Below are 19,567 nucleotides of genomic sequence, written 5' to 3'. Positions count from 1 at the left end.
ACGGGCTGTGACGTTCTAAGAGTTCAGCATTGAAAAATGGCCACTTGTGAGTAGCATCAATATTACTATATCTCATGAAGTTCAGCAAATTAGCCTTTTTCCATAGGGCCCAACGCTCTTAGCATCATCACTGTGTATCAGTATACAAGTCAATTTTATTCAGCAACTGTCACCCCAGTGCTCTTTATGAGATGGGAAGGTTGTGTCCATAGACTAATATCATATCTGTAGAACAGGGGTGGGGAACCTATGTCTCGAGGGCTGTGTATGGCCCCTGAGGCCGTTTTATCTGGGCCCCGTTATAATTCTGATGTTATGCAGCTTCACATGAAATATGAAATATTTTGTAAAGGAAATTATCTTAGAAATTACATTTTCAATACAATTAAGTTATATTTATGGAGCCTAGAGAAGGTGGGGTCTGTTTAAAGATGGCTGCCTTCAATATAAGCTAAAAGTGCAGGGGAAAATCCTGGTTTGTGGTCATAGTACGGCCCTCAGAGGACTTTTATGGCCCTTGGAGGAATTTGAAGTGCCCCCCTCGAATGAAAAATGTTCCCCACCCCTGCTGTAGAATATGTCCACTGTTTGTGTGTCTTTATATAAGATAATAACAACACAGTGACATTTTACCGGAATGTTGTGACACTGAAAGTTCTGAGAATGTTGAGGTCTTTTTTGTGAATATTGTTGGATTGGAATGTTTTCACAGAGTGTTGCAAACACTCTCTGCCATGACATTCTACAGGCTAGACTGTAGTACTGGGCAATACATTAGATATGAAGGAAAGCTCACAAATGACATTAAATACAGTACGCAGACACACACACACACACCCACACACACACACACACACACACACACACACACACACACACACACACACACACACACACACACACACACACACACACACACACACACACACACACACACACAGAGACACACTCTCTCTCTCTCTCTCTCTCTCTCTCTCTCTCTCTCTCTCTCTCTCTCTCTCTCTCTCTCTATCACACACACACACACACACACACACACACACACACACACACACACACACACACACACACACACACACACACACACACACACACACACACACACACACACAAACACACACACACAAGAACATGAAGAGTAACAACATACAACATGCTGTACCATTAAAAAAACAGCATTGTCTATGTTCCGGATGGGAGAGATAGAGTTGCTCTGTATCTTATCTTAATGATGTGCTTAGGTTTTTCCCGCGGGGCAGTGCCTGGCCTTCTGTATTTGACATTAATCACTGACTCACTCAAGTGGACGTGAGTGAGGCCCTTCACGACTGTTGTTTAGTTAAAGCCTTCGAGTGACCAAAACTAAACTAAATGACCTCCCTTTCTTCCTTCTATCTCAGGATGTTGACATTACACCCATGTCGTATCCCCATCCACTGGCCTGATTGTTACATTAAAAGAGGTGGAAAGACTTGAGTGATAAGACGCAACATCATCTAATGGGACGATTAGGCTTACACAGAGTTGGGAGATAAGCGATGGGGGCACATGAGGTAAATAGACGGGTGGAGGCATCTTTGAACTCTAGAGGGTTAAGTGGTGGTTACTGAAAAGGGAAGAGCGATGTGTCACAAAGTGTTTGGTGACACTTGGATTTTTGGTGACACTTGGGTGACACTGTTCATGGGTGTCATGGCATAGCAGCCCAGCAGGGGGCACTGCTCTAGATAGAGCCGCCTTCACTCCAGCAGGGAGAGGGGCTGGGAACATGACAGTTTCCATGGAAACACGATGGTAGGATCGAGCCCACAGTGTGTAAATAAAATTCATGATATTTTTAGCTCTCACTTCGAGAATAACTTCAACATAGGCACGCGTGCAAGCTTGCACACACATGCATACATGCAGTCTCTCAGTGGCAATGTCCTGTTTTTAGGCATGGGCCCTGCTCTGCATTCGTAACAGGGCTTTAGTAAGACAATGTTGCTGCTGACTGCAGGTATGGAAAATAACAATACATCTACGAGTTGAGACTGAAGGAGAGGCACAAATTGCAATCAAAGACCAATTACATATTCCATTAATGTGAATGATGATTTTAATAATTGGCTATGTTTATTCCACAGACCTCAATCCAGTGCATGTCTTACCGTCACTGTGTAGTCATGTGATGTGATGCAATTGCAATTCTCATTATGAAAAACATTGCATAAGCTCATGCCCTCAAAACCATGTACAATAGGAGTAATATTGGTTTCTACAAGACACAAAGATGCAAAAATTGTATGGTCTGCATGGATAAAGGAAAAGCAATCCATGTTTCACTAAATTGGTAATCAGCTGTTTTTATTCTCACCAGGAATTTGAAGAGGAAAAGAAGCAATATTGAATGATTATTCCAAATATCTCTCTCTCTCTCTCTCTCTCTCTCTCTCTCTCTCTCTCTCTCTCTCTCTCTCTCTCTCTCTCTCTCTCACACACACACACACACACACACAAGCGCGCGGGCGCGCAACCAGAGTTATCAGGCACAATTAAATAGGCACGCTTCTACTTATTAAAAGAAGCTGTGCAACCATTATTTGTTTAACTGACAAAAGGAAACCTTTTGAGTATAATATGTGAAACTGATTCCACTGAAATCTCTCAATAAGAAGATAGACCCCGCCTCTTACTTCTATGTTACCATGGCAAAGGCAGTAGACGTCACGAGCAAAAGACACACTACATATAAGTATTGGAGGCTTGTGAAGGCGAGGGAGCTTGGATGCGTGTCCGGATGGTGTGACGCGTGTGGCGAGGACGCATCCAGGATTTTTTAAAACTTCATTTTATTAAGATTTTAGTAGAGTTTTAAGGAAACTCTTACTGGAGTATTCAAGAAGTCGTGTACATATTTTAAATAAAAATGGGACGCGGAGTAAGTATACCCTTATTTTCTTCACACAATCTTTAAACTGACCATGTGGGGTTTATTTACATCTTAAAATTGGCTTTTGGTGGGTGGGGGGATAATTCCCACGTTCATTGTTGCTTGGTGAAGATGAAAAAGTTGTAATTGGTAGTTCAAAAAGTGATGTTAAGAGAACATACGAATGAATCGACTGAAGCTCAAAATGCCTGCGATGCGCACAGAACTAGACTTCCGCAATTCCTCCCGTGAAAGTGGCATTCACTGGAGTCTGTAAGCATAGCTGGTTAGCAACTGTTGACTTATTTTTGAGTCATCCTTGGCAACTTTTTTAGTTTAGTCATTTTTATCGGACGATAACAGTGCAAATAATGTTGTGTGACAGAAACACAAGAAACTCCTCTCCAGAAAAGTGTAACAAGGAAAAGGGGGAAAACGCATGATAATGGCGAAGAGTAACCAAAAGATTGCTTTAGTGTAGCATGCGTGGAAACTTCCTCTGACATGACTTCGCAGGGTTGTGTGTTGTCGGTGGCTGAGCTAGAGAATGTTTAACCGAGCTCGTTACCACTACCTTGAAATTAGTCGGGTAGATGTTTTAGTGACAAGCAAGTTTGTCTGACAATCTGTCTGGTCGCGCAATTACAACAAAGGGAAAGTTGATGCAACGTGTTTTTTTGTAACATTCTTAGCGGAAATCGATTGATACAAAATTGCGTTGTATATTTGGGCAGAAGAACGAGGTCAAAGTAGATGTTGTGTTGGCTCTTTCGGAGCAGGTAAATTGTCTTTTTGAACAAGATGATAGTTAGAATATCATACTTGGGGATAGGTGCGTGGAGTTCCTCTCATGGCGCCTTAACTCTATGAATGTCGCAATACTAGTATGAAACGGATGATGAAGGCCTGCCTAGCCATTACGTAGAAGGTGGATGGCGGTATGTGTACAAGGAAGAGAAAGTTGGCGCAATAGAATCTGACCACTTCTATAGTGATTGTGTTGGTATTGTGTGACATACATTGTTCATGCGCCATGTAAATAGTTTCTGACCAAGTTACAAGTGCTTTTCATGTATTAATATATTCATATGATGTGAGTATGTGCCACTAATTTAGGGAAATGTACTGGATGCCAGGCGTCATTGTCACTGCTGAATGACGCGCTTGTCTTATTCCTGGACAGACTTGAACGTTTCCTGTTAAAAAAAAAACAGTGTCACACTCGGATGGGCCAAATAACAAACATGCTGTTGAGAATGAAGTGCGTTTCAACGTTTGCCATGCGAGTGGCATGTTTTTCTTCCCTGCCTCAAAGCTGGCTGTTGCATTCAAACAGTTGGCGCACCACTCCCTGTCACCGTGTGTACACAGTGCGCAGCGCCATCGACTTGAAATGATGCAACGAGAAACGGGAATGCTTTTAGGTGCAAAGAGGTATGTCCCACTCCGAACTGATGGGCCACTTTATGCGTATGACAGTTGGTTCTTTGTCCAGAGGGGCCGTGGAGAGAAAATCAGGACGGCGGGAGGGTGTTTTTTTCCATGCTGGATGCCACCAGTCATGCGTGTAGTAAAGCCCTGTTTCCCAAGAGCTATTGGGTCCCTTTGGTTACGCCATGCCTCTTGTCTTGCACAATATATTTTGGGGAACATCATTGTATTATATACGTGTGAAAGGGTTGGGTGGGGGTTTGACCTAACGGTATGCGAGTGAACTGGCTATGCCAGCACTAAGGCTATGGACTGTAATGACTAATTCCAGAGTCACGGATAAAGACTGCATGGCTTTTATCAGGTGTTGGGCCCAGCAGGCCATTTTCAACCCCCCCAACACACACACACACACACACACACACACACACACACACACACACACACACACACACACACACACACACACACACACACACACACACACACACACACACCTTCATCCCAGAAGGGTGCATGCCTGTCTGAGACCGTCTCTGTGCTCTCCAAGGACTTAACATTCTTTCCGCTCAACAGTCACTGTGCGTTAGTGGGCCCTTTTGTCACCCGTGATCTCCACACACACACACACACACACACACACACACACACACACACACACACACACACACACACACACACACACACACACACACACACACACACACACAGAGGGAAGGCCGATCTACTTTATCCACACTTAACTTTTTTTTCCATCTGTGTAATGTGCTTCACCAAGGGGATTTGAATGGAACACAGGTTGACAAACTGTGACTGCCTTTTTTTTCCATTACCGTAAAAAACAAACTGGTTCTGCTTAGCCAGACGGTGCTGTTTCACTGGACAGACAAGTCCAGCTATTTAAAAGCTATTGCTGCCATGTGGCCAATTTGGGGGTGCTGTACACAAGATGAAGTGCAATGGCCTGTTGAAGGCACTTCTCTTTTTTTCTGTTCCTTTCTTTTTTTCTCTTTTTTTTTGCCCTCGCGCAGGTCACTAGAGAGGAGAGTTTGTGCGTGTGCTGGGTTGTTGCTGGTTTTCAATGGGCTCCTCCTGCAACAAAGGGAGGGTGGGGGGAGAGTGAGGGAGAGTGAGAGTGAGGGAGAGAGAGAGAGAGAGGGAGAGGGAGAGAGAGGGGGTGGGACACGTGACTCCAGCCATTGAGATATCCAGAGGTGTGGCTGCATTGCCCATGGCAACAGGGCAAAGTCCCAGAGGGAAGGTGGTGGAGGAGGAGGAGGAGGAGGAGGAGGGGTGGTGGGGAGGTGTAGAGCCAGGGTGGGAAGTGATATGGTTGAGTGAGTGCTTTTGTTTTTTGGCACGCACACAAGAAACGAGAGGGTAGAGTGGTGTGAGGTGAAGAGAAAAAATGTGTGGTGTTTGAGCTCAGAGCTTGGGGGTAGAATAGTGACGTGCCAGAAAGCCTCACCTTGCCTGCTGTGCTGTCAACGTCAAAAAATATTCAAAGGTGGGCAACCGTAGGTTTTTTTAACCCCTCCCCCCGCTTATGTTTTTGAAGCAGTGCATCGTGGGAAAAAGCCAAGTAGCTCTCCTATTGCTCGCACGTGGTGGGTTTTCTCTTTCACTTTCAATGCCTCAATTCATTCTCGACTCTGACATAATAGTCTGCCTTGCGCCACGCGGTGCACACCTACTCCACCACAGAACCACATACACCTAAGTATGCCTGAGTCAAGCACTAAGGTGCGGCATGATAATATTTAACACACACACGCGCGCATACAAGGCCTTCTTCTCGTTTTTTTCTTCTTCTCGTTTATTCTATCCCCCTCTTCTCCATCTTTTCCTCCTCTGACATCATTTAGTCATGTTGAAAAACAAGAGTCCAGCAAGATCATCAACAAAGAGACAACTGTTTTTCTGTCCTCCACGACACCCAGGCGAAAGAAAAACATGGCGCATTTCTGAGAGGTGTCTGTGAAATTCCTGCATCTCGCCACCACCACAACCAGTAGCAACACAGCCACCAGTACCAGTACCTCTCATCCCTCTCTGCATACTGTATCGCAGTACACCCACTGATGTAGCATGCGACTGCGCTTAACACGCTGTCGATTTTTAGTGGGTGCATGTTTATTGTGGGTGTACGCGAGCGCATGAGTATGTGTGTGTGTGTGTGTGTGCGCGTGTGGCCCCACTGCCCCTTCTGATGGAAAGACTGCAGGGGCCCCCGCTGTGCCCCAAGGGCCCGAGATAGCATTTCTAGGAGCCAGAACAGCCCCTATTAGCTCTCTCTCTCTCTCTCTTCTCTCTTCTCTCTCTCTCTCTCTGTCTCTTTCTCTCTCTCTCTCTCTCTCTCTCTCTCTCTCTCTCTCTCTCCTTCCCCTCCTCTTGTTTTGTTTTCCACTGTTTTCTTGCAGGAAGCTGCGGGTTGGTTGTTGTGTTGTAACAGGTTGGTAGATGGTGAATTACCATGGTTATTAATGGTAATTCTTACTAATCATTGAGCAGCATGCCACAGTCTTTGCACACATGCACAATATAACATACAAAGCAACTGAGTGCTCTGCCATACATGAGTGTTTCCACTTGTGTTGCTTTGTTGTGGTACTTTGTGGAATTGCTGAGGTTCATTTTGGTAAACTGGGGTAAACTGCAAAGTGCTGCAAAGAGTCAAATGGTGGTGCTCGTGGAATCATCAACTTGTCAGGTTAACAATGAATAAAACATGAGGCTGGTGGATGCCGGTGGAGCCCTCAGTGGATGTTTATTATCTGTTGCTGTTGTTCGCTTTAGTCAGGGGCGATGGCTTTGCAGCCTGCCTGCACATTTTACGGCACGCACACACACACACACACAGACACCAGTAGGAGCAGGATCACAAGCTCAAATCATGGTGGTTGCTGGATGACAGGAATATGGCACCACTCCGCTCCGCATGGAATGGCACAGTACTGCACAGTCAGGACTTGGCAGATTGAGCAATGCTCGCGCTAAATACATTTGCAGGATTAAGGTGTCAGGCGTCTAGACTTGGGGCAACTGATTAGTAAGCCCTTTATCAGAGAGATGTGAGAAAGACAAGCCGACTGGCTGTCTTTGGTGGGCTTGTCGAGCCCACGCCCCATCCATTGTATATATGAACTTGTGCCATTGTTCCTCTCCCCAAACACAACCATATTCAGAGCTGTATTGGTAATCTGGCATACAGGGTACAGGTAGGCTATTTTCACGGTGGGATTTCCGGGTATTGTTATTCTGCCCTACAAAGGCAAAGAGCAATAACAACGACAGCATTGAAAACTGAGAAAAAGGCCATCAAAGCCTTGGTGTAAGGTTGGATATTACAGTTACTGCAAATCTGACATGGCAATATCTCTAAAATGGGACACATTTGGACCATAAGGCTTTATCACAAGATTAAGGAGGTGTTGGGAAGAGCATTTTCAGTCTAAACTCAATTTTGACATATGTAGTTACTGCACTTTGCCTTTGTAGGGCAGTATTGTTGTAGTTTTTTTTTTTTTCTTCTTAGAGACAGGCCCACCATTTTAGATGGGGCAGAGGCCCATTGATCCATCTTTAATAAACACAATCTACATAATATCATGGAAAAACATGGGGGATGTGTGAGGCCTTGATCTACGTCAAAAATGCCTGGGGGTTTTTTTTGGGTCCCAGTTCAGCCTTTACTGCTTGAAAAAGTGTGGAAAGTTGTTTATGTGGAATGCCATTTTTGTGGTCCAGTTACAGGGTGCTGTAGGCTTAAGACTTCTGACTGGTTTTGCACCCCAGACTCTTGTGAACGTTCACCATTTTAGAGTGGAGTCAGATCACAAATCAGCCATCAGACTATCCAGTGCTCAAACTGGACTCTTTCAGCCTTGCTATCGTCGCCATTGCTTTTGTTGCATAATATGAAAAGTCAAAGGGTGATGATCTCAACTGTAGTGTGTATGTGTTGCCCATGTTTATTTAGCTTCCATAACAGTAATCCTTCAGCTGATGTACATTAAGGCTGCCTTTAACCTCTTAAATCAGTCGCTATAAAGAGCTTAGACACCGTACATGCAGTTGTTCCAGCGACATAATGGCACAAAACCATGGCAATGTTTTCATGTTGAGGCACATGTAGATACAGAACAAACAGATCTGCCACAAAACTGATTGCTTCTGTTTAAGTTGTTAGGGTGTTTTTTTGTATTTGCAAACAATACCACATTGTCACAAAGCGACTTTGCCCTGAAAGGGCCTGGACCAGGGGCAGACAAAAGGTCCAAGGTGACGACACAGGAAAAATCTGTTTTGGGGATAATCTTTGTTGGATTGTGTTTTTGTGAAATGCATGAAGTACAACATCCACAAGGGGTTAGAGAGCTTTTCTTTCTTTCTTTCTTTCTTTCTTTCTTTCTTTCTTTCTTTCTTTCTTTCTTTCTTTCTTTCTTTCTTTCTTTCTTTCTTTCTTTCTTTCTTTCTTTTCCCCTTCTCTCTGTCTTTCCTTCTCCATTTTTCTTTCTTTCTTTCTTTCTTTAGTTATTTGTTCACCCTTTCTCTCTGTATATCCTTCTCCATTTTTCTTTCTTTCTTTTTTCCTTGCTCCCTACAACTTTCTTTCTTTCTTGTGTGCTAATCATTCTTGTTTTTCTGGTGCCACAGGAAGGACGGGAACAATATGAGCTCGCTGCGACCTCCGAGCAGGGGGGCAAGTCGGGCAAGAAGGGCAAGGCGAAGAGGGAGGCGAAGGAGAGGGATATGGACGAGCTGAAGAAAGAGGTTGACTTGGTAAGGCACTGCTCTACCCATAGACATAAATGAATATAGGATGGAATAGAAAGTGCCTATTGTCATTGTACACATTACAATAAGATGACGGGCACCTACGGTACTTTGAAGTGCACACAGTGTAGTACATAAATAATGTAATGAAAAGCTATGATGCAACTTCTGTACATTAGTCTATGTAAATTATGTATAATGTCTATAGTTATTCCTCCCCTCCCCCCTTAAAAGGCCTTCTCCAAATGGTGGGCAAATCCCAAATACAACCACGTAACTGTTTTTTTATTTTATTGATTTTTCTTCCCCTTTCCTCTTCCCTTTAGGATGACCATAAACTGACGCTTGACGAGCTGAACCGCAAATATGGCACTGACCTGACCAGGGTGAGTATCTAAAAAGCCTGTTCTGAACTGCTTTGATTTCTGTGATTCTAATGTTTGACATTTCAGCTCCGTACCATTTGCCATGTGTAGAACACAAGCCTGCCGGATGATGTGAAGCCATTTAAAATGGAACTTTACCAATACCCACAAGACTTCAATTTGCACCAATGGCCTTCAATCTAGTCAACGCACATGGCATCAAACTGTCATGATGTTCTTGAGGCTCTTTGTGTGAAATCTCTGGTGGTTCGGCAGGTGAAATAAAGATGAAAGAAGTTCCTCTTTAATTTTGTTGGTTTTTTTTGCAGGGATTGACCTCTGCGAAAGCGAAAGAGATCCTTGCCCGTGACGGCCCCAACGCCCTCACCCCGCCCCCCACCACCCCAGAGTGGGTGAAGTTCTGCAAGCAGCTCTTTGGAGGTTTCTCCACTCTGCTGTGGATCGGAGCCATCCTCTGCTTCCTGGCCTACGGCATCCAGGCCGCCTCCGAGGACGAACCTGCAAACGATAACGTAAGGAAACTCCTCTTTCTACCTTTTGGCCAGGCTGCTGCCCAATACCTGATCAATCTGTGGGTTGTGTCCCTATTGACCTGCTTTTGTTTCTACGTCCAGTTGTACTTGGGAGTCGTGCTGTCTGCTGTCGTGATGATCACTGGATGCTTCTCATACTACCAAGAGGCCAAGAGTTCAAAGATCATGGACTCCTTCAAGAACCTGGTCCCTCAGGTACATAAACCCAGTCCAGTCTGCTTTAGGTCTGTTCAGGACCATGTTTCGAAAGTGTTGTTAATTCTGCATATTAACAATTCATTTGGTTGCAATGTGATTTTTCAAGGTCAACCAATACAGTTGCTAAGTGGCTAGTGTAGTTGGAGTGTAGTTGTTGGAGCTTGACTCAAGGACGACTGTCTTCAACTCTGATGCTTGTCATACAGTATATGTTGTCAATTTTGAGCTACTGTTAGCTATAACCCTAACCCTGCTTCCATTTCTGGTCAATCCTGTAGCAAGCCCTTGTTCTGCGTGACGGTGAGAAGATGAGCATCAACGCCGAGGAGGTGGTTGCTGGAGATCTGGTGGAGGTGAAGGGTGGAGACAGGATCCCTGCTGACCTGCGTATCATCTCTGCTCATGGCTGCAAGGTACAACACTTTGAAACATAGACTGAAATTGATTGAGGCAGTCGACATTTCAGATACGTAGAATGACGGCCCATACATTACATAGAGAGTGTACTGTGCATGCGATTGTAGGCATCTCCTGCTCATGGCTGCTAGGTAGGTCAATGACCAGACCACCCTTCTGTCTATGTACATTTTTGGCAGTATTTGCAGGGTTCACGTTAATGTTTACATTGTTTTGTGCCCTGGGTGTTTTTCTGTCGTCTGCCAATGACTACACTGCCACAAGTCCTCGGAAACCTGCACAAGTTGCATGGCAATAAGTTATTAAATCTTGACTTATCCTCTTGCCTTCCTTTGCTCAGGTGGACAACTCTTCCCTCACTGGAGAGTCTGAGCCACAGACTCGTACCCCCGACTTCTCCAACGACAACCCCCTGGAGACCAGGAACATTGCTTTCTTCTCCACCAACTGTGTCGAAGGTATGCTCAACATGCGTTTGGTTGAAATGGAATCGTGCATGCCTTCGAATGTAGGCAACTACGTATAATCCTTACCTACTTTTTAAAACCATGACAATCAATCATATGTGACAGCCATATTGACGTTTTAGCTGTCTAAATTCCCCTGTATGTAAGATTCAGAACAGCTAAACATCTGCTATTATTGACGTTTTTTTATTCCATTTGATTCACAGGTACTGCAAGAGGTATTGTCATCAACACTGGTGATCGCACTGTGATGGGCCGTATCGCCACCCTGGCCTCTGGCCTGGAAGTGGGCCGCACCCCCATCTCCATCGAGATCGAGCACTTCATCCACATCATCACGGGCGTGGCCGTCTTCCTGGGTGTCTCCTTCTTCATCCTGTCCCTCATCCTCGGCTATACCTGGCTGGAGGCCGTCATCTTCCTCATCGGTATCATTGTGGCCAACGTGCCCGAGGGTCTCCTGGCTACTGTCACTGTGAGTATGCAGTCCGTAGTCTTGTCACGTTCAATTACGAAGTCTTTGATGCTAATGCAATGACACAGGTTTGATTTCTGTCAGTCGATCACACTATCTGTGCCTTTCAGAACATTCCAGGACTTTTTGCAGGACTCATTGTTCCTCTTTGTAGCATAGTAAGATTTTTCAGTTGAATTCTTGCCCATCTATTTCCAATGGCAGGTGTGTCTTACCCTGACTGCCAAGCGTATGGCCAAGAAGAACTGCCTGGTGAAGAACTTGGAAGCCGTGGAAACTCTGGGCTCCACCTCCACCATCTGTTCTGACAAGACCGGAACCCTGACCCAGAACCGCATGACTGTCGCCCACATGTGGTTCGACAACCAGATCCACGAAGCCGACACCACTGAGAACCAGACAGGAACCTCTTTCGACCGCACCTCCGCTACCTGGACTTCACTTGCACGTGTGGCTGGCCTGTGCAACCGTGCTGTCTTCCTGGCAGACCAAGAAGAGGTCCCCATCCTTAAGGTGATTAGCGTTGAATCAAGAAGTAGCAAAGATATCTCATGTATGCGCTGATGTGAGATCCTTTCAATGTCATTGTGAGTGTATAGTTCCCCTCAAAACATGTATCGTGCCGATTAAACACACTCTCCTCTATTTCTGAAATATTCCCCTTCCTAGCAATCTTGTTTTCGCGCAACAAGACTTTTTGGCTCTGCCTTACTCCTCTCCCTCAAAATGAAAGGGTATCATTAGTCCGCCACCATAATGAAAGCCTTTTACGGGTCATAGCAATGTGCCAAAACGACCCAAAATATCTCTATCTCTACAAAATCTTGTAAGGTTGCCCTGGCTGTTTAGCACCATAATTGAACTGTTTGTTCTTGGCACTGTTTGCCTCCTCCTCTCTTTCCTCTGCACAAGGCCTTGTTATTCTCTGTTATTTGCCTGCTGCTCTGTGTGGTGCTGCTGGTAGCTGCCTCCCTCCGGCGGCTACCCTGGGGACTCTACAGAGCTCCATGTTCCTCCCCAGAGCCGGCAGGGAACTGGCTGTAAACAAGCTCACACTTCCCCCATTCCCTGCGTGACGTGAAAGACTCCCTCTGTGCCACCCCTCTGTGCCTACCATTTTATTGCCCATAGTCTCCAGCCCGCCACCCACTATCCCCCACGCACCTTCTGCGCCCTGCTCCTGGGCAAAGCCTGGTGACTTCACATCATCGCACGGCTCGATTAAACTTCACTCCCACACAACATGTCAGTTGCAACAGCTAAAAGTGAATGAGAACTGGGCACTTGTGAGGTCTTCGAGGGCAGAAACTGGTGGCTATGAAAAAATGTGGCTTCTGTTAACTGTGTTTGCTATTTTTGACATCTGCAGAGAGATGTTGCTGGTGATGCCTCCGAGTCCGCCCTGCTGAAGTGCATTGAGTTGTGCTGTGGCTCGGTGAGGGAGATGCGAAACAAGCACCCCAAGATTTCAGAAATCCCCTTCAACTCCACCAACAAATACCAGGTAAAAGTTATTACTTGCCCTAAAGACTAAGCCCAGCATTACCTCACAGTTACCTGCCCACCATAAGAGATCATGGGTACTGTGCACAGCTCAGTGTATAATGTTGGCAAACCTCTCATCCAATTGGTCAAAACCGTATGCTACTAACAAAACTAAAGGCTAGGCTCCAGATATAATACCTAGAGATCTAAGTATAAATATAAATGAGTCTGACACCAAACTGCTGCAGGATGACTTAGTATTTTTCTTTCGTTTCCCTGTTAGCTCTCCATCCACAAGATCCCTGGTGGCGAGACCAAGCACTTACTGGTGATGAAGGGAGCTCCAGAGAGGATCCTGGACCGTTGCTCGACCATCCTGCTTCAGGGTGTCGAGCAGCCATTGGATGAGGAGCTGAAGGAAGCCTTCCAGAACGCCTACCTGGAACTGGGTGGTCTGGGAGAGAGAGTGCTCGGTACGATGATGCCACATCATGTCTATTCGTTTTTTCTAAAGATATACTAGAACTGTGTAAATAGATTTTGGCATAAATAGACTTGTTGTACTGATGATTGACTGACATCAACCTTGTTCTTTCCTATATAGCCATACAGGCCCATGTTTTTTTGTAGCAATTTAGCGCAACAGCTTTTTTCGCATCCCTTTATTTGATTTTGGGGTTTTTGCCTTATGGAACTGCCTAACGACCAGACCCATGTCCTAGTGCTTTCACTTCATCTTTTTGAGTCCGCTCCTTTTTGTTTCAGGTTTCTGCCATTACAACCTGCCCGACGATCAGTTCCCTGAAGACTTCACCTTTGACACAGAGGAGGTGAACTTCCCCACCGAGAACTTGTGCTTCGTTGGCCTCATGTCCATGATTGACCCTCCCCGTGCCGCTGTGCCCGATGCTGTCGGCAAATGCAGGAGTGCCGGTATCAAGGTATGGACTGTTCTCCATGTTTGCTGAATGATTTAGTCAGTGTATGGTAAAACATGATCATCTATGTGATGATATATTTTTTTATTTTTTCTATTAAATTTCCAGGTCATCATGGTGACTGGTGATCACCCAATCACTGCCAAGGCCATTGCCAAGGGTGTGGGCATCATCTCTGAGGGAAATGAGACCGTGGAGGATATTGCAGCTCGCCTCAACATCCCCATTACCGAAGTCAACCCAAGGTAGGATGCCACTTGTAACTGTAGCCTTTCAAAGTATTCATACGCGCCTAGAAACACTTGGAACATTTTATCCAGGTCTTGTCTTTATCTTCAGCTATCTTGCCATTACATTTTTGTCTCGCCAGAAGCTATACTATTACCCGCAATAACATGTAGTCTTAGAGATTCAGTTACATTCTGTCACAGGGAATACCACCTCACTGAAATCATTTTATACTTCACTAAATGGACCAAACGGTTCAATTTTCTTCTGTGTTCCCTCAGTGGTAGTGAAGATAGCAGAGAGAACATGTGTTATTGATCCCATATGAAATCATAGAATGACTTTTTTTTAAATGAATTTACGCTCATAGAATCACACTGTACAGCTGTACAGTGAGTGTAGTGCTAATTCTCTCAAACAACTCGCTATTGCTTTTTTTGACAGTCCAGAAACTATTTTCTGGGAGAAGGCATAGTCTTCGCATTAAAACACAGGTTAATCCGCTCACTGAAATGATCAGATATTTGTCTGTTTCTCATTCACTGAAGAAGATTCACTCACAGAAACATGTGCAATGTACATGTTGGAGACATTTTGCCAAAAGTATTATTATTTTGCTTTAACCACCTTGTCTGCCTTTTCCTTGCCTCTTCAGAGATGCCAAGGCCTGCGTGGTGCACGGCTCTGAGCTGAAGGACATGACGGCGGAGCAGTTGGACGACATCCTCAAGTACCACACTGAGATTGTGTTTGCCAGAACATCTCCACAGCAGAAGCTCATCATCGTAGAAGGCTGCCAGAGACAGGTAAGGGACACGAATGGTTCACGCGGCAAATTAGATCTTCCTCACAAAGGCGGAATATGGTTTTCCTTGATGGCGTTGCCCTTTTTTTAACAGCACTGATCTGTTTTTGTGCCGTTTGATCTACAGGGTGCCATTGTGGCTGTGACAGGAGATGGTGTGAACGACTCCCCTGCCCTGAAGAAGGCTGACATCGGTGTTGCCATGGGTATCGCCGGCTCTGACGTCTCCAAGCAGGCTGCTGACATGATCCTTCTGGATGACAACTTTGCCTCCATCGTCACAGGAGTCGAGGAAGGTGACTGAGAACTTTTGTGCCACTTAATTTATTGTTTGCTAAAGCCCCGGGGAAGTGATTTGGCATGTGCATACCATAGGAATTAAATAGTAATTCTTTTCTTTTTTTCCTCCAGGTCGCCTGATTTTCGACAACTTGAAGAAGTCCATTGCCTACACTCTGACCAGTAACATCCCCGAAATTACACCCTTCCTCTTTTTCATTATCGCCAACATCCCCCTGCCCCTGGGCACAGTCACCATCCTGTGTATCGACCTGGGAACTGACATGGTAAGGGAGCCCTTCAGATGTGTCACTTGTTGTCCTCATCAAGTTAATGTTGACTTCAACATATCTCTGACTATATGAATATTTTTTCTAGGTTCCCGCCATCTCCCTGGCTTACGAAATGGCAGAGAGTGACATCATGAAGAGACAGCCCAGAAATCCCAAGACAGACAAACTAGTAAATGAAAGACTAATTAGCATGGCCTATGGGCAGATTGGTAAGCAGTGAATTTCCTTCCAGGCAAATGCTTTGCATTTCAGCGTGAATTACCCGATTGTCTCTGTAAAGTTTTCTTTTCTTTCTCCTGAAAGAGCTTATTTCAAGATAGACTTGTGAAATGTTAAAGCATGTTCACCGCAGCACAGTGCTTATTAACTAGAGAATACCTTTTTCCTCTTACCAATGAAATAAGCAGTTTTATGTGAAAGGTAGTCTAGAGGTGACCTTCAGGTGACCTTGGAGAAGGCAACTGGGCATTTTGTGCCACAAGCCCCAGAATGTCTGAAATGCAATGGCTGTGTATTCACTAGTGTTAGACTTGTGCACAGTTCTAATGAAGTGGGCTCTGATCTCATTAGGGCTGTAATGATATTGTATCGAACCGAGAAATCGCGATACGCAGATCCACCACAATACTGAATTGTGGTGCAAGAAGGCAGTATAGTGATACACCCTTTCAAAGTCCTGTCTCTTAAGTCCAGAAAACACATGATATGATGTGATGGTGCTCCCAACCTTCATATCATATCATTTCAAAGATACATTTAAAAAAACTCGTGAGGTGTATCGAAACTTATGTCAAAGGTGATTATATGAACCGAATTGTGTGTTTAGTGAATTGTTACAGCCCTAGATCTCACCCATGCTTTCCCCCTTCGCACACCCCTGCAGGAATGATCCAGGCCCTGGCAGGCTTCTTCACATACTTTGTCATTTTGGCCGAAAACGGCTTCCTGCCCTCAAGACTATTGGGCATCAGAGTCGACTGGGATGACAAGAGCTGCAACGATCTGGAGGATAGTTACGGGCAGCAGTGGGTAAGTGTCTAGTTCAGTCCATAGTTGCGCTAGCCAGGCTGCGCCCTCCTAGTGACACAACACCAGCGTTGCTTCTAGTCAGGCCAGGAGCAATACAAATGTTGTCTCTGAGCTCCAGAAAAATCAGGAATTTCTCCCACTTTCTCTGGAAGCAAACAACCAGTTGCAAACCGAGGGAGGCAGGTCAACCAAGCCGTATGGGAAAATGTAATTGTCATGCTCTTGGTCAGACCAAGTCTTGAAAAGATTTGAAAGTCAATGAAGATCAGGCTATTGTTGCGCAGTACATTTTTTGTAGTACAAGAATCCAATGAACACCAGTAGTCTTGATCCTCGTCATTACTGGTAGATGAATGGAAGCACACTGCACATACTTTTTTGATGACATCAGAGAAAGAATTTGTGGCATCCTTAAAATCTGTCTGCAGCAACATCCAGCCTTTCAGCAGCAAAATAAGCAAGTTAGAGCTGATGGGGAAATGATTGGCGATTAACGCAGAGGCAATATTATGCAATCTGAAGGAAAAACTCCCAAGGCATTCTGTGTGGTTAACAAGGCAATGGTCTCGGTGCACAGCCATATTCTTTGATCTTGCTCAATACCAAATCACAAAAATATATTTTCTGATCATCATGAAACTGATGTAATGCAGAGATGGTGCGCTAAGTTGTTCCTGTGAACTGATCATGCACGTAGTTACATCTAAGGGATTATTGTACTAGGATTATTGTTGGTCATGTAGGATCATTTTTCAACTGATTCGATTGTCACAAGTACCATTAGGACCAGCACATTGTTCTAAAATGGCCAATTGTTCCACTGTCTTCAAATTCAAATTCTGTCTGTCTTGTTTTCACATTTCTTTAACAATCTAGGCATCAGAAAACTCCCAACCATTCTCATTTGCTGGCTGCATGCCAAGAATTAAAAGTTACTGTTGCTTGTTAGGAAGAGGGGCCATCAGCGGGAAGATAAGATTTTTGTCAGGGATTCACGGGGAAGAAAACTCTCCCTGATGTGTACTATTTTGTGTTTTCCAGACCTACGAACAGAGGAAGATTGTGGAGTTTACATGCCACACGGCCTTCTTTGCCAGTATTGTGGTTGTGCAGTGGGCTGATGTGATTATCTGCAAGACCAGAAGGAACTCGGTCTTCCAGCAAGGAATGAAGTAAGTCAAGTTTAGTACATAATAACTATGGAAAACGGCACACTAGATCAATTCAGATAGGTCTGGCTGCTGAACTGCAAATCTCGGTCGAACGTGAGGATGGAAAAACCTCCAGTCATAGTCCCAGAAATCAGTGACGAAACATTAAACATTTCCTAGTAGACGTCATGATACATTTTGAAACTTTGAACCAATTAACCAGTTTACATCAAAAACAAGCACTTAAGGCTGGTGACTGCAGTGACACGCTATCAAACATTGCAGGAAAAATATGTTCATTACATTGACTTTTGTTTTGTTATTAGACAGACATGCAGACAAAAGATAGCTGTGAACACAATCTCCTCGCGTAGGATTAAAAATCTGGTCTCAGTCGTGCAGAAAAGTAGAGCGTTATTGACCTGACACATTGTTTGTCTCTGCCATCCTCAGGAACAAAATCCTCATCTTTGGCCTGTTTGAAGAGACAGCCCTGGCTGCCTTCCTGTCATACTGTCCTGGCATGGACGTCGCACTCAGAATGTACCCACTCAAGTAAGTCTGGACAACAGCCATTCCTTTCGAACAGGGCCAACAACAGTCTTGTAATCTGTTAAGCCATTTCCGAATACGTATTCTTTGCCATTTTTAAGGAATGCTAGTATTTGTTTTTTTGAAAGTGTGTGTGTGTGTGCGCGTATGTGTGTGTGAGTGAGAATGTTTTCCGTCTTAATTGTGTGTGTGAATGTTTTCCACCTTTATGGAACGTGTGTGTGTGTGTGTGTGAGATTGTGTGTGTGAGTGTGTGAATGTTTTCCACCTTTATGGAATGTGTGTGTGGTTATTAATCCTGTCTCCTTTTATTTTGTTTGTTTCAGACCAAACTGGTGGTTCTGCGCCTTCCCTTACTCCCTCATCATCTTTATTTATGATGAAATCCGTAAGCTAATCCTGCGCCGCAGCCCAGGAGGTAAGAGAGTGGACCTCACCCAACTCCATCATAGCACGCACCCCTCCCCACTCCCCTTCCCACTGCCACCATGTTGCCCCAGCCATTATGGCCTTTGTAAAATCTGCTTAACTCAAGCACTGGTATCAAAACAAGGCTTATGTGTACCTCATGACGAGTCTCCTCCAGCCAAGCATGGCTTGGAGCAAAGTGTGAATATTGTGTATAACACCTACGTACATGTACAGTATATTGCATTTGGGTGCCACAGTATCTAAAACCAACCACCCCCCCCCCCTTCCTCCCCATCTGTTTTTATTTTTCCAGGTTGGGTGGAGAGAGAGACCTACTACTAGAGAGTCCTGTCTGCATCACTTGGTTATGACTTTGCATGGTTGTCTTGCTGCTTGGAAAAAAAAGAAAATTTTACATTTGGATAGAATGCTCGATGCAAACACTGAAATCCTGAACCAAGACATTGTGTGCCTTGTTTCTGAAGTCGGACCAATTTTATACATGTTTTTAGAAGTGACAAAATAAAACTCAAGTCAGGTCTCTTTATTTTTGTGTCCTTTTTTGTTAGCCATTTCTTTTCTTGTGTTAATGCTGCCTGTTTGTTTGGTTTTAGGTTATTTTATTTTTTTATTTCAGTGTTAAATTATACCCCACAGGCACTGTGCATGAATTGTTCTAGATGTATGCTAGACGGTAAAGATTTAATATGCATTGAGGCTATACAAATACAAACAAGCTTTTTTTTTACTGTCATGTTGAATGGGACCATGAAAACGTATGCTGATAACATCACCAAAAAGC

General features: G+C 44.6%; 1 protein-coding gene across 1 annotated transcript; it reads left to right on the top strand.

Annotated features, from left to right (window-relative positions):
• Positions 1–2,738: 2,738 nt before the first annotated feature.
• On the top strand, positions 2,739–19,312 carry LOC134463869 (sodium/potassium-transporting ATPase subunit alpha-1). The gene is made up of 22 exons (XM_063217195.1): positions 2,739–2,920; positions 8,999–9,124; positions 9,445–9,504; positions 9,813–10,016; positions 10,119–10,232; positions 10,514–10,648; positions 10,993–11,110; positions 11,326–11,594; positions 11,799–12,107; positions 12,964–13,098; positions 13,363–13,552; positions 13,845–14,020; positions 14,126–14,262; positions 14,901–15,051; positions 15,178–15,346; positions 15,462–15,616; positions 15,708–15,831; positions 16,506–16,651; positions 17,693–17,823; positions 18,256–18,357; positions 18,681–18,772; positions 19,079–19,312. The coding sequence occupies exons 1-22, from the start codon at positions 2,909–2,911 to the stop codon at positions 19,105–19,107; spliced, it is 3,084 nt and encodes a 1,027-aa protein (XP_063073265.1). The 5' UTR covers positions 2,739–2,908; the 3' UTR covers positions 19,108–19,312.
• Positions 19,313–19,567: the final 255 nt, after the last annotated feature.

Source organism: Engraulis encrasicolus, chromosome 15 (genome assembly GCF_034702125.1).
Source record: "Engraulis encrasicolus isolate BLACKSEA-1 chromosome 15, IST_EnEncr_1.0, whole genome shotgun sequence".
Classification (NCBI taxonomy): domain Eukaryota; kingdom Metazoa; phylum Chordata; class Actinopteri; order Clupeiformes; family Engraulidae; genus Engraulis; species Engraulis encrasicolus.
The sequence above is the reverse complement of the archived record's forward strand: the minus strand, read 5'-3'. Positions and strand labels throughout refer to the sequence as shown.